At 38.5% G+C, this 15,600-nt stretch overlaps 1 protein-coding gene across 9 annotated transcripts in view; it reads right to left on the bottom strand.

Annotated features, from left to right (window-relative positions):
- The window catches only part of MICU3 (mitochondrial calcium uptake family member 3), a 62,036-nt gene extending 47,190 nt beyond the window's left edge, over nt 1-14,846 (bottom strand). For 3 of the 9 annotated variants that reach the window (XM_053458788.1, XM_053458820.1, XM_053458796.1), the window contains exon 1: nt 14,344-14,842. In XM_053458788.1, coding sequence (XP_053314763.1) covers nt 14,344-14,673 — 330 coding nt within the window. In that variant the 5' untranslated portion in view covers nt 14,674-14,842. Of the gene's footprint in view, nt 1-14,343 lie in introns of all 9 variants that reach the window. The other 6 variants (XM_053458762.1, XM_053458780.1, XM_053458804.1 and 3 more) reach the window with 4 other exon arrangements.
- Nucleotides 14,847-15,600: the final 754 nt, after the last annotated feature.

The raw sequence follows: 15,600 nt of genomic DNA, 5'->3' as shown, positions 1-15,600 counted from the left end.
TTCCCTTAGCATTTCTAAAAATATCTAAGGCAAGAATGCTTTTAAAAAAATAAATAAATAATTTATAAAACAAGCACCTTTTAAATAAAGCATTCTCTATATATTGTGTTAACAGTACTATAACAATGTATAGTCATTCAATACAATTCCGCTTTAGACTGAACATTTAACGTATACAGCCAAAAGTCTGTGCAAATCTGCTAGTTGACCATCTCATTCCATAAACATTAATGCAGACGCTTACCCCTAGGAAGGCTTTACGCTACATGTTAAAATATTGCTCTGGGGATTTGCTGGCTTTCAGCCCCAATAATGTTACTTTGGTTGGGCACTGATGTTGGCCGATTAGGTCTGGCTTGCAGCAGGCTTTCCAAATCATCCCAAAGTTGTTTGATGGAGATCCTCTACGCTTATGGGGCTGAGCTGTTGTTCCTACATGTTTCCAGAACAAATATTTCTATTCTAAAATTTACAGAGCTGACATCTAGCAGAACAGAAATATCATGATCTGACTGGAAAAGGTGGTATTACGATGTCACTGAGGTCTAATATGTTTGTCTACGGAGATTGCATGGTTGTGTGCTAGATTTTATACACGCCTCAGCAATGTTGTTGATTCATAATGCAGTAAGCAGAGTTGTATATATGTATGCATTTATTTCCAATCCAAACCACTCTAAATAATGTTTACAAACATTTATGAAGTTGATTGTTTTCCATACCTCCAACCTCATTTTCCTCTTTATCTCTATTGCCGTGTTGCCCCAGTGTAATAATCTGACATATGTCACTATGTAGAAGCACTGAGGCGAGGGCAGAGTTCAGCAGTTTCAGTATTGCAATTTGTGACTTTAATTTCAAATCCTTTCTTAGATCAGTACTGGAAGTGCATTAATGTCAGAAGCCAATTTTGAGATTAGCATGTACAATCACTTCCTATTCTGCGGTAAAATACCCATCTAGTATCAGTGTAAAGTTACAGTTTCCACAGTTTAAACACTAGGTGCTTTCTCTGGTTACTGATAAGTTCAGCCATGCGTTAGTGCTGAAATTTGTTTCACCGTTCAATAACGCAAAGTGTAAATTCCCTTTATTAGTGAGAGTTGGTTGCAAAATTTCAGTTATATCTTGTTTTAACATAATGATGTTAATGGCAAAACGAAAGATTAACAACTGTGTCAATAATATTTATTAAATTTTGAATGCATTCAAGGACACCCGGGGACTTTTAACCTCATACTACATGCCCTGACAGTAGTTTAGTAATAAATTCACCAATAATCACTTTGATGCACACAAACTATACCATTTAATGCACGCCGAGCACTGCATTGACTACACTCTGCCCTGGTGGCCGCATGAGGAACTGCAAGCTATAATGCTACCTGTTAGTTATTATAGTAACTCAAGTATTTATACCCCCAACAATTAAGCCCTCTGTACAGCCAACACCAAACTATGCTGGATTTCAAGACCGCATGATCTTTTCCACAGAAACTATTCCCCATGGAAAAACAATGCAAAAGTTTTCATGTTTAACAAAAACATTAACCATTTGCATATATCTGATGGATGTGCACACTTTTAGGGGTTCTAAGCAAATCTTTAAAGGAAATAGTCACATACTATTCTGAAGAGACTGCTGGAAACCAATCCAACTCATCTGCCTATCACACGCATTACAGGGATTTATTTTTAACCCAAATATTTCGGCCTTTCCAGATGTCCGGTGATCCTCGCCAGGACAGGGATTCTCCGTGGGAATTTACAGCTGTAATAACAATATGAGGCATTTAGATTATGAGTACCAGCAAATATTCACTTGCTTGTGAAAAGTGAACTTGGGAAAGTAGCCTGTGAACGTTTGTTTGTACGGCCATAACGCTCTGTTTACATGGCTCAATGCCAAGAACAGTTATTTTTAATGTGTATGTAAACTGACTATATCACATATAAAAAAAGGTTGGGCAGATGTAAACGCCAGACAAAGAAGCAAACATTTCAGAGCAATAGTCATTACCTTGTGATTTCTATTAAATTATACATTTTTGGTGTCATTATTTTAACATATTTTGTGTACATAGTGGTCATTGTTGTGAATCGTTACCAACGTTATCATGGTTCTGTATTAAAAAGTACATTTTTAATTGCTGTGAATACTGCTGTAAGGGACCATGATTTGAACCCTCTCTGTCTACTAAAAATGCCAAGAAGCTTCTCCTTATACATCAAATGTGTCATTTTTTCTTGCTTTGCCAGTATCTGTACCTGATTTCTGTCCCATAACAATAAAAGCGATAAAAGCATATACTGCCTATTTGAAATCAATATTACTGCTAGGTCATCGCAGCATAACAGACTTAAAAATGCATTCATTTTTATGATGTGCTTTTCTTTTCCAAGGGAAAGACTTTCCATTGTGTTACACATGAGAGAGTGGGGAGAGGAAAGTAAGTATCTGGTAACAGAAAGTTAAGAGAGGTAGAATATAGAGAAGAGAGTGGAAAAATTAAGAGGCGGTTAAAGGGAGGAGGAACTGAAAATGCAAAAGGGGGAAATTAAGAGGGCAATGGCGACAAGTGTTAATAACGACAGTGTGACCTGAAACCAAACCGAGGAGAAGAGGAAATAAATAATAAAGATAGGGGGTTGGAAGGAGAAAACGTAGGCAACAACCTCCCATTCTCAGGTGGCAGCCTGTGATTGGGACAATACAGTGTCTGGAAGTCCAAACTTATACACTGGTTATTCCTGGCAACAAGCGGAATTCAACATTTACCATAAGCTCTGAAAGGGCGATCCCCATGTCTGTTTGAATACAACAGTTTAGTCATCCCTTACGACTTGTCTGCGCTACAGAGTGTGACACACACATTACACATGTACGTGCCTGCTGGAAGATGGACAGTGAGAATTTACATACAATAATACATGGAAAAATGAAAAAAGTAAATACATGCCTGGCACAACACTCTAAATCTAAAACACAATTATTGTTATTCTGTAGCCCTGTAGCCCTGTGTATTTTACCGACATGGATCATTGTGCATCAATACTGTGACCCCGGTTATGAAAGTGGAGGGTGTAAGAACCGGATACTATTTATTTCAGGCCTACTGATGACCTACAGACCTCATATTACTATCCACCTCTGACATTTTGTAAAGGCCACGCACATAATTTATCACTAAATTCTGCCTTGTATGATTGCAACTTAATGCCAGGTAGCGATTTCCATGTGAAATTTATATAATAATATATTTACATGAAAATTATATTATGATATATTTCACTGTCATATATCAAGGTGGGATGTAGAAACTCACAAGACAATGAATTACTCAACTTTACATCCCACATCTTGCAGGGCAGCACTTTACCTTCACTTGTGAAATGTATATGAGAGCAAAATGTGCATTTACTTTAATATATATTATATACATTCTGAGGAGGCTTTCTTTAATGACAGCTGAAATGCTACAGGTTGCCTTTTTGGCTCTGGCCGTTTGTCACTTGCCTGCGAATTTCCGCAATAACAGGTGACCGAGTGAAACAGCTCCTGTTCAGCTACCGCATGGGATTTGCAAAAGAGCCGTGAGGTTTTCCTAAGGGCTTAGGGCCATAATCACTTTGAGAGGAACAAGAGTAATCTGCACAAGAACATAACACTCAGGGCACTTCACACCCCATGCACACATATCTCAGTTCACAGCTGTCCGTCTTCACTCACAACCACTACATAAAATGCAAACAATATATACGTCTTATTCAAGTGACCTCTTACCGAAGCAGATACTTAAATTCCTCTTTCAAAAATGAAAAGGACCATCATGGAAATGCACACAAAGCAATTTATCGCAAACATCAAAGTGCTTCAGGTGCACGCATGATGCTAGTTGGCTAATTCAATTAAGCTACCCATGAATATTCAATCCAATTACCTGAAATGAATGAATGAAATACTTTCAGATTACTTTCAGTACTGTTCCCTACCAAAACCCAGAGAATGTTTTTCTCAGCTCCGGTAATAAAGGAACTGGAAGCTAAGATCCATCATTGTATCTGCTTTACACGTAAAACATTATGACGTACAGCAGACCCCATCCCGAGACTCTCGTGAACACTTTAGGATAGGCATTCATCGAATTTCCCTTTTGGATCTGGGTTTTTCATTCCCCTGGATGCTTAAATTATAGTCTATTTTTTTCCTCAAAAAACTTCAAAATTTAGTGACTAACAAACAAAACAATTATCAAGAAATTATTATTCAATTATTATTATTTTGAAATTGTTTGTAAACTGGGTAAAAACAGAAGGTGCACCATTTATTCAGTAACTACTGCTGATATTTTATTATGTAAAGTTACATATTTTTTTAGTCGAATTTAACTTACAAAAAAATATACAAAATTATAACATGAGTCATTCATACCCCCCCTCAATATTTTGCCCTTGTTTTGGCAACTTTACTATGCATCAAACATGTATATTTTTTAATATGCCTGATTCCAGCTGTAACTTCTACAAGGTTATCCTAATTATATATAACACATGATTTAATACTCTTTTAATCTGCATTGTTTAATAATCTGAAATAAATAATGGTAAAAAAAAAATCACCCTACGCCTTCAGGCATTCCGGATGCATTGGTTTAATTAGGATACGCAGCTGTTAAGTGGTGCCTTAGCAGCATAAATAACATTGAAATATATAAATATACACGTTTATTTATTCGTAAATTTAAGTATACACAATCTAAGTAGTCGTTCCGGATACCTAAATCTTATCGCCTGTTTAGCACTACTCAACACAGCATTGGATTAGCTACATATTCCCAAATTCTTAAATTAAGGATACTTCAAAGCTGCAAATATAATAATGAACTGATGATTGAGGTTTAATTACAGACATAATTCACTTATACATAAGTGTTAAGCAGGCGATAACCTTATGGTGCGATGCGATATACTAATTATCACTTTCATATATCATTGAGAACTGGCTGATAAAGGGGTTCCAGCTATTTTCCCATATCCCTTTTTCTCCATTGGCAGTAAAGGAGGAGAGGTGTCCTACACAGCTTGTTTCTCTAGGCTGTTCAGGCCCTAATGAAACCATATACTTGGAACACGGGCATAGCTGCTGGCACAGTGGGTGTTGTGTATGGTGAGGTCATGAGATTGAGGTTGAAATTGGGCCGACGCAAAAACTGTTTCCAATTTTCCTGATTACAACATTGGAATATGTAGGGCTTTCAATCTAAATACGTAAAATGTTGGGGATCCTATATATAAATATTTGTTCACGCTTTTTTCCCCATCACTCCCAAAAAAAAGACAAAAAGAGCCATCACATCCAAAGGGATCGTGTTGCATCTGCAATGAAGGTATGTATAAAGGATCACGGATCCATTTATAGAATGATTTTAGGCATTGTGCATCATATATAAACCACATTTGACCAGAAGTGTCTTGATGGAACTCTGATCTCTGTTCATTTCCCCACTAGACACCGTGGACAAGACTTCTACTGCAGGGAAGCCTTGCGCAGGCGTGATGGATGCCATATACCAGGGGTTCTCAAACTGCGGCCCTCCAGCTGCTGCAGGACTACATCTCCCATACTCCTCAGCCAGCCCCTTAGCTGAAGGAGCATTATGGGAGATGTAGTCCTGCAGCAGCTGGAGGGCCGCAGTTTGAGAACCCCTGCCATATACTATAAAAGTGTTTGTTTCCGAGAACAGGCAAGAAATATCCATGTACTGAGACCACACAAAAGCTTCCTCCAATAATTTTAATCAGATTAGAAAAGCTGTAGCTGAGCAACAAGCGGAGAACAACTTTTTTGTTGCTTAACCCATTGTATATTATATTACCTGTATTCATTCTGGGGCAAATATCTAAATATAAATCCGTCACCCATGGAAATTAAAATAAAATTTTTCTTTTTAGAGGCAGCTGACATCATATGTTTCTGTCTCCATATACATATATGTATGTTTTCCTGTTATTTCTTTACAACTTCTATTACCTTCACGTATCAGTATTTAGTCCAAGGGCAGCTTGAGGCTGACAGGCTTTACTACAAGTGCACTTGATTTTACATGATAAAATAATATTCAATTTAACTTCAACATAGTAGTTCACATGGACCCTACAGATGCACATGCAATATAAATAACCACCCGCTCATTAAGTAGAATAGATTGCAACCTTGTAAGAGCAGCTCCTTGGTCTTCTGTAACAGTAGCTCCCAACGTATGTCAAAGTGTATATTGTGATTTTTATGTTATTATTAATTTTCACTGTCCCCCTATTGTAATAGAACTACAGAATCTGGTGGCGCAATGTAAATAAATGTAATGAAATGTACATTAACCCAACCGCAACAGCTAGCAACTATGCTTAAATATGTCATTCTTGCATCTGTTACATGTTTATGTAAAGTTTTGCCGTGTTCTAAGTCTAATGTACACATTTACAAAAGGAAATCCATTACTCTCTTATAATCCTACTGCAGAACAGCATTTTACATCCGCTGCCCTACAAAATATGCCCTAAAAATAACCAATGTGGTCACCCCACTAATATATAGATATATAGATATATAAATATATATTAATAAGTACTGCCAGGTATCCTTAGAGATTAACATTTGACAGCAAATTGGTCACACAATAAGGCAACAAAACAGCATAACCTGTCCTGCCCCCTGAAGCTTGCAATCTAAACCTAAACCACTCTGGCAATAAGCAGTAGTAGTACTGAAAAAACTCTTTAGTTCCCAGGGCACTTTCAAAACAATTAAAGTGTGGGAAAAAAATTACGAATTAAAACCACATTGTACGCATTTGTTCCCGAAGTGATATTAAATGATACAAATTTAGTGGCCTGGAACCAGACGATATTGTTCCTGGTGTGTATTAAGGCAGTAATTGGCAACAGCTTAATGCAGACTAAAAGCAACTTGATTAGATTTACATGTATAATGAAGACAATGCTACACACCATTGATGTAGATGAGGGCACATTTGCATTGAATAGCACAAAAGAAGTTGTTTGGTAACACCTTACCAAAGGAACACACTACATTGGCTCAGAAAGGACCTCACTTAGTACCTATTCAATGAAATCTTAATGAACTAGCTGGGTAAACTGGTGCTAAATCAGAAGCTTCGGCACATCTTAGATTAACGTCGCTGTATAATTGATTATATTTGATAAATCAGGTGCAGTACACCTGTACTAAATTGCAGGTGGAATAGGGTCGTATGAAAGGTGCATTACTTGGCGATATACAACATATAAACATAAATTTAAAAAATAACATATATATATATATATATATATATATATATATATAGTAATCCATATTAACAGCACTCCAGCTTTAAATGTTCAGCACCCTAGTGCAAATAGCAACAAAATAACATCATTTTCATGTTAATATATTTTTTTTCTTTTTATTATTGATACAAGACACATGAGTGCTTAGAATTACTAGTGGATATATATATATATATATATATATATATATATATATATATATATATATATATATATATATATATTAATAATTGTAGTGAATGTATCCCCTCCTAGTTCATTAAAATTAAATGTCTCTGTTTTTAGTTCCTAGAAGGCCTGGGACTGGAGCCAATATAATCTTCAGCAGAGACTCTATGCCCATGACAAACACCAGATAACCCATCAGAATACACTATACACACATTGCACATTCAATGCATACATTGTTAGCATTCTTCCCTACCTGAGGCATTTTCCAGAATGGGCTAAGATCTTAAGCCCCTTTTAGTTACCCCTGACAACAAAACAAGGAAGCTTCCTTATAAGACAAAGGAAAGGTATATTACTGGCTGTGTTTAAGATATTGCTTGGGAACGGAAATGTAATCATGAAGGTTAAACATAGGAAAAGCCAGACCAAGCCAAATATCAGAGAACTTAGAGGTAGGCAAGCTGGCAGATGGCTTGGCGGAGCTGAGCCAAACCAGATCTATACTTTGGGTTTGGCTGGCCGGATCGTGCCCAAGCTGAGCCAGATCCAACTACTGCAAGAGGAAATTTCACATAAGAAGTACTGGCTCAGCTTTGACTCTCTCAGTTGGGCAAGGCTAGGAGATGGACGCTATCCAATGCCGGTTACTCAGCTTCAGGAAGAGTATTTCTTAGACATAACAATAAAATACAGAGGTAACATAGAATCCATTGATCTATAATAGATTTTACTGTCCCTGCTTTTGTAGACAACTTAAATGACATGAAGCAGGCTCCAAACTCCAAATCTCTCCATCATATCTAACTAGCCTGATATATTGTTTTCTTTAAAGTCCATGCACACCTACAACCACACAATTTGGGGCATCATATGAAATAAAATGTATAATACATTGACCATATAAAGCACTGAATGTCTTTATGCTAGACCTCTAGAAGCCCTTGAGCTCAGGGGTTCTAGATCTTAGAACGTGATTAAGCACATTAAGCACCGATGACTAGTATTACTAGGCTGCTCGCTGGACCTGGAAGGGGTCATGTATTGTAAAGGCTGGCACTAGGAAAGGGTCCTAATCTAATGTTGTTCCCATACACTGTGGTTTAATCCTAATTAAGCTAAATGTGTTTGCAACAAACATGTTTATGCACCACATTCATATTTCTAAAACATTAGATATAGATTGACATTAAAACATGGCAGAACCAAACTGCCAATGCTACTTGACAATGTGGGTTCTGCATTATAAATTTACTACATTGAAGAAATATCCATCCATAGAGTCATCAAGAAATGTTAACAACTGAACATGCAGAAATGCTACTGAAATGTAAACTGATATAATACACCAGAAAAGGAGTAGGGAAGAATATACTATTCCACGGCCTAAGGCTACATATTATGACTGTCATCATGCAAATAGATCACTCAACCATGTAACCCACTGATGCAAATATACCTGTATCACGTTTAAAGACTCATTCTCAATATGTAATCCAAATGCAGACATGACAAGCACAATGATATTTACACAACATCATAGTAATGTTTGAAGTCACCAAATCACAAAGGAATGTAACGTCTAATGATGGGACTTCATTTATATCTCTCAGCTACGTATTCTGGTACCCTGGGCAGAAGTGTTTATCCATACACTTACTAAGGTCAGTACAAAAGAAAGCATTCATTAAAAGAACGTTTGTGTCATTTTAAGAAGAATACAATATTTAATGTAAAATGCCCCCAGCCGTCCTGTGCATTGCGGAGTAGTGCTATGAGAAATGTCCTGCAGAGATGCCCAGTCCTGACCAGTTCTGCTGCTCCTGAAACCTCGTGTCCCATTTGCCAAACTGGGAACCACTTCTGGAACGTAGTCATAACTGGAAAATTCACTGGGATCAAGTGAGTTTATGCAGACACCCAGTACCAAATGGCTTTCCCAGTTTTTTCTCAAGGGACAGTGAAGCCATCACTGTTTTTCTGATTTTCTATGAAAACTAAGGACATGATAGACGCAAGAACTTATTGAAATGAGCCAGATAATATTATATGTAAACATATTGAATTATTTCAGCAATGCCAATTGTCCCTATCATGCAAGGCAAATCATTCTGAGGTTTCCTTAATTTACACGTACGTTGGGAAGGACACGTAATTTAAGCATGCGATTTATGATCAGCCTTACTGTGCTGACAGAATGCCTTGGGTTCTTTGCCAAACCAAGACAAACGATGGGGCGATGGAGAAAAGTGTTACTGCTGTCAGCAAAATCTGGGGTTTCCTATCCCTCCAACACATCGACAGTGGTTTGTGGGATTCATTCACGCTCCGGGTTGTTGCAGCTTGTTGACATTTGAGAGTACTCTAGTACATGTTTAAACAAGCCTTAATAGCCACACTACATAAACCTCTATCAGATTAGCAGTGAAAATCCAATTAATCTCACTTGTGTAGGTATTTAAACTCTGCTACTGTATACCGAATCAACTAAGGTGCAAATTAATTGTTTTAATAGGTCATAAAAGCTGTGAAACCGAATCTAAAGGAAAACAAAGAGGCTTAACTTGTATTTAGCCTCCCTCAGATATAAAGATGCAACGTATTACTGTTTTAATATTATTCTAAGGCCAGGAATCAGAGATCAGAAAGCATTCTGTGGCCAAGAAGTGAGTTAGCAGCGATGTAACCTATGATCTAGCCTCAAATGACCGGCAGAAGGTTTAACATAAGATATACCAAACATTTACCGTATTATACACCCCATTATGTTTACATTTATGCGTATGCTGTCTATATGCCTCCAAAGCTCTGATCCATCGCCATCTGAACACTAAAAAAGTACACAAAGAATTGCCCCCCCCACTAATACATATATTTCTCTCATACTGCAGGGCTCAACAAATCCACTCCACACGCAGGCGCCATATTTACTACCACAGTACCGCTATGGGGGTCACATGACATCTTGTCACATGACCTTTCTGAGCTCTTCTATCCTGGCAGCGCACGGGGAAAAAGCCAGCTCTGTATAGACTTAGTTCTGGCCGCAGCTTTGTATAAAGCCAGTTTGTGTGTTCAGCACATGAACCATGGCGACCCGGTTTTATTGTGCCCTGTCATAATGTTAGATCATTTTTCATACTTAGAAGCCAATTTTTTTTTCCTGGGCCATCTTGGGGCATTTTTATGAATTTTTTACCAATTTTAAAAATGAAAGTATTTTTTTTTTTTATTTTGTCTAAAATCTACTAACCTAAAAACTATTCCTTATTATCATTGATCTGTGTGGATCCGAACAATAGCTGTAGTGGAAACCTACAAACTACTTATAACGCGGTATATATAATATCGGAAAGACAACAATACGATTGCAATGCAAACATTTTAATACAATGTAAATTTTACTTTGGACTAATAAATTGTCGACAGGAACACTTAAAAATTGTGTGACTGTAATTTGGGTTTTTAAAGGAACAATAAATTTCCATGTTTTAAACAATGCCACAAGGTGTTGCAAAGCGCCTCGAGGTTCCGAAAGCTATTGTTTTCAGTTGCATTTGTTGTAACATTTGTTGTAGCATATGGCGTACAAAAACGCTGCTGTAAAGAACAGTTACAAATCCAGGAACGTTTTCTGAACACCCTGTGCCATGTTTATGGTTTAATCAGGATTCGATCATCTAACTTTAAGAAAGTTGGGATGTACGTGCATTTATACTGAGTAACATTATATAATAACATTATTACATAGTATATTATATATATATATATATATATATACACAATAACACAATCAACTTAGGCCTCCACAAAAAGAAGATATCAAAGAAGGCCCATAATATGGTCCGTCAGTCCATGAGAAATCTGTGGTACAGTTTATGGATGCAATTTACTAAATCAATTTGTAGTCATTGTGGTGTAGAATATGGTGGATAAGGAGGAGGGATATGGGGTGCTGATGGCTGGTATAGTCCAAGTGAGGGCACACAAGTGGTGACTGTGAGAAGATCTACCATATCAGAGAGAGACAGAGAAGAATAGACTAGAATACACATACAGGAACCGTGCCTCAAAGCACGCTTTATTTGCTTCTAGCTTTGAGATATATATCTATATATATATATATTGATCACCAATACGGCTCAGCTGCAGTACATTTCACACATCACTGGACTATGACACGTCTGCTTATTCCCAAAATAACATTTAAAGGGATGGAGTTTCATGGCTATTGCTGCAACTGACCTGGTTTGACCCTTTATTACTAGTGCATCCCAATGAGCTCATACGTCACTCATTAGAAATGAATTTGTAAACAGTTATACGGGATTGCATTCCTTATTAGACGAGCCTTCATTTTACAAATGGTAAACTTTCATAAGTAACCGTCTCCAGAAATCTTGGCAGGCCACAATATGAATGGAATACTTTTAACCTCTTCATTATACACTGAAAATATATCTCCCGAAATAAATGCCACTAAACATTAGACCGATGATAAAACAGATGACACGAAACGTTACATCAAGGATCTAACAATTGACAAGGAGTTCCACTGAACTTGTAGAGTTTGGACCCATGCAGAACAGCGTGAGATAAGGCATTCAAAACTAAATGCTGCATCTGATTGTTGAAATTGTCCACCAACCCCCAACCCCGTTCCTTCCTGAATCATCGCCTCCTCTGGGTAGACACACAAAGCTCTGTTATCCCATCTCCTGGCTGTGCTTACTGTCAAGCTGCAGTACAGGGGATCTGTTCACTGCAAAAGTGCAAAGGAAAACCATGTTTACAAAGCACAGCACCTGCATGGAAATATCACTGTCAGAGCCCACGGCCAGCATCAAACAACCAAACCTCCATGTACAATGCACAAAAAAGCCATGCATAATGGAGACACCTGCCAATTACAGAGATAAAATAAACACAGACTGGGAATTAAAGGGACATTTACCTCTTAAATACCATTTTCATCCCTGCTAGTATCAGGAACATGGGTTATCTGATCCAGGACCAAGCCGGTAGCCCAAACTGACCTTGTGATTGGCTGCACACATAGCCCTTACGTGTCCTATAGGAGATATAATCTAAAGCAGGTAATTGCCATGCGATTACAAGCCGGTTGTCCTCACATCCTGCGTGTTTCATTTCCATGCATGCTTATCGTTTTGAAATCCTTACACTATAGCCCATCATAAGACAAATGTTAAAATCACCGCCCTAATCAAGAATTGGAACAATATGTACCAAGTACCAAGCATTAACTATTTGAATTTGGACCACCACTTTGCTGTCCTATAGCTGTATTTATTTCAGTATACTGAGAGATCATGGTCTATGTTGAAGAAGGGTGATCACATCAGCCATGTTTTCCAGGAGACATATCATTTTTACACATTGCTGACCAGCCCAGATAAAATGCTGCCCTGTGGGATGTAGTTGCACTTTATTTATGTCATGTGACGCAAAAGCTTGTACTAATAGGCTGTTGCCATAGAAAGTAAAAGAAAAACGTTTATTAAAGGTTTCTGTGTTGCGTTGATGTGTTCAAAGACAGCCATTAATGTTTACCTTTTTCTCCTTAAATTAAAACATTTGATTATTGCTTTATATAATTTATATATTTATATAGATATATCCTATACAGCCTCTGTCCCTTTGCTTTTAACTAATACTGTGCTGCGTCTTTGGTGGTCTGCAATAACCAAGCAGTTTAAAGACTGTCAGTGTACAGACACCTGTTACGGCTATATATTATCCTTTAAGTTAAAGCAGGTCCTAGAGGAGGGGGCAGCGCTGCTGGATGGGTCTCAAACCACTAATTAATTAAAAAAATACTAATTTCCTCAATAGAAAATACACATTTGCTTTCAATGAAAAGGGGTTATTTCTTACAGTATATATCTGCAACATCTTATATCTTAGGGTATATATCAACATCATCTTATAGCTTACAGTATATATCCCCAACATCTTATAACCTACAGTATATATCCGCAACAAGCTCTAATGCCAAATTTGGATGTAAGAAGGAAGAGTGCCTTTCTCTCTTTAAGTCCATACTGCAGCCTAGAGGCCGCGGCAATATGAATGATATGAATTGTGAATTTCAGGGGCTATAACCTTAGACCTCCCTTAGACTGCCAGATGTCCTACGCATTAGCTTTGTTGGCCTCTATGTTCAATCCCCTATGGCTGAGGATGTATATTAAGGCACCACAGCAGTTAGGCTGTCACATTTGGAAGTGACACACACAGCGATCAATGCTATGAATTAGTGATCTCTGTATTTCCCAGGGGTCTACTTACAATGCTCCAGGCCACACCTGCACGTTTCACACGACCTGCTTATATATATATATATATATATATATATATACACATATATATATACATATATATATATATATATATGTATATATATATATATATACATACATATACACACACACATACATATACACACATATACATATATATATATATATATACACACATACATTATTTAGATAGATATATATATATATACACACATACATTATTTAGATAGATATATATATATATACACACATACATTATTTATTTATATATATATATATATATATATATATATATATATATATATACATACATTATATAGCTATATACACACACACATTATATATAGATATGCCCATTGGCCCCCAGACATGCATATAATCACATGTTGGACAGGGACCCTGTAATAATTCCCCGATATGGCTCCATATGCAGTGCTGATGGGGTACAGATGCCCTGTGTATGCGGCACTATATGTACAGTGTGTGCATATGGGATGGTTGCAGTTACCGTCTCGTTGGCAGCACTGACAGGCAGGAGGATGCTCGGTCCCCGCCGGCCCGGAGACCCCCGATCCAGCCGCTGTTCACCCATGTTTCGGGGGGCCGTGTCTCCATGTCGTCGCTCTCCCCAGTGCTGAAAGCTGCTGCTGTCACGATAGGTGACATAACAAGCCAGTGCCAGCCCTGCCCCGGCAGCCCCGGAGACCAGGAGCACAAACGAAGGCCTAGCGTTCGCCGAGGAGCCGGGCTTCTGGACGGACACTGCCCGGGGCTGGGCACCGGACCAGGGTTGCTGAGGGGTACGGAGCGCCCGGACGAGCCTGCGGAGAGCAGCCATGAGGGAAGAGATGGAGTGACAGGGAGAGACAGGAGGAGGGGAGAGGCAGCAGGCAATGATCGCGAGAGGAAAACAAGCGGCCCATCTCCAGCCTCCGCTCTAACACACAGCACCGCCCGGGCAACAGGGGCAAAGCGCGGCTGGCACAGGGCACTGCACTCACAGCAGTGCGCACACTCACAGCAACGCACCCACTCACAGCACCGCACTCACACACTCACAGCACCGCACTCACCCACAGCACTCACTGCACTGCGCACACTCACACATTGCACGCACAACACTGCACCCACTCACAGCACTGCACGCAATCACAGCACTGCACCCACTCACAGCACTGCACCCACTCACAGCACTGCACCCACTCACAGCACTGCACCCACTCACAGCACTCTTCTTTCTTAGGGTCTGGATATTCCAACCCTCTGACTTAAACTTAACATTATAAAGGGCACAACTGAGTGAGCTTTCCCTACAAGAAGGTTTCAGGTGGCCCTGCATAATGTATAGGTTAATAGTGAATGTAGTGTTACTGTAGCTTTTTTCACTTGCAAATAAATCCCATAAACAGCCGCAGAAAGGACATTATCAAGGTGCTGCGGGTAATGCCATCCTTAGCTTCTGTCCTAGCAAATCCTGAAAACTGTCACCGAGAGAGATGTTGCAGTTGAGGTTTCCGATTTTAGGACCTATTGCTGAAAACACATATTGTAAGCGTGGACCTTTCTGTGTGAAACTTACTTTTCGTAAAAACATTTTTGCTGCTTCTGTAATTTCACAATTTGTGTATTGTGTACAAACATCTCTACAAGCCATGAGAAAGCAGATGCCTGCTGTGTAGATTTAAAGGAAACAATAAAAAGAAGAACAGACGCAAGAATTTCTGATACATTGGCTTGTTTAAAAATAAAATACATTTTGGGCATT

Source organism: Spea bombifrons, chromosome 1 (genome assembly GCF_027358695.1).
Source record: "Spea bombifrons isolate aSpeBom1 chromosome 1, aSpeBom1.2.pri, whole genome shotgun sequence".
NCBI classification, from domain to species: domain Eukaryota; kingdom Metazoa; phylum Chordata; class Amphibia; order Anura; family Pelobatidae; genus Spea; species Spea bombifrons.
This window is presented reverse-complemented; position numbering and strand designations above follow the sequence as displayed.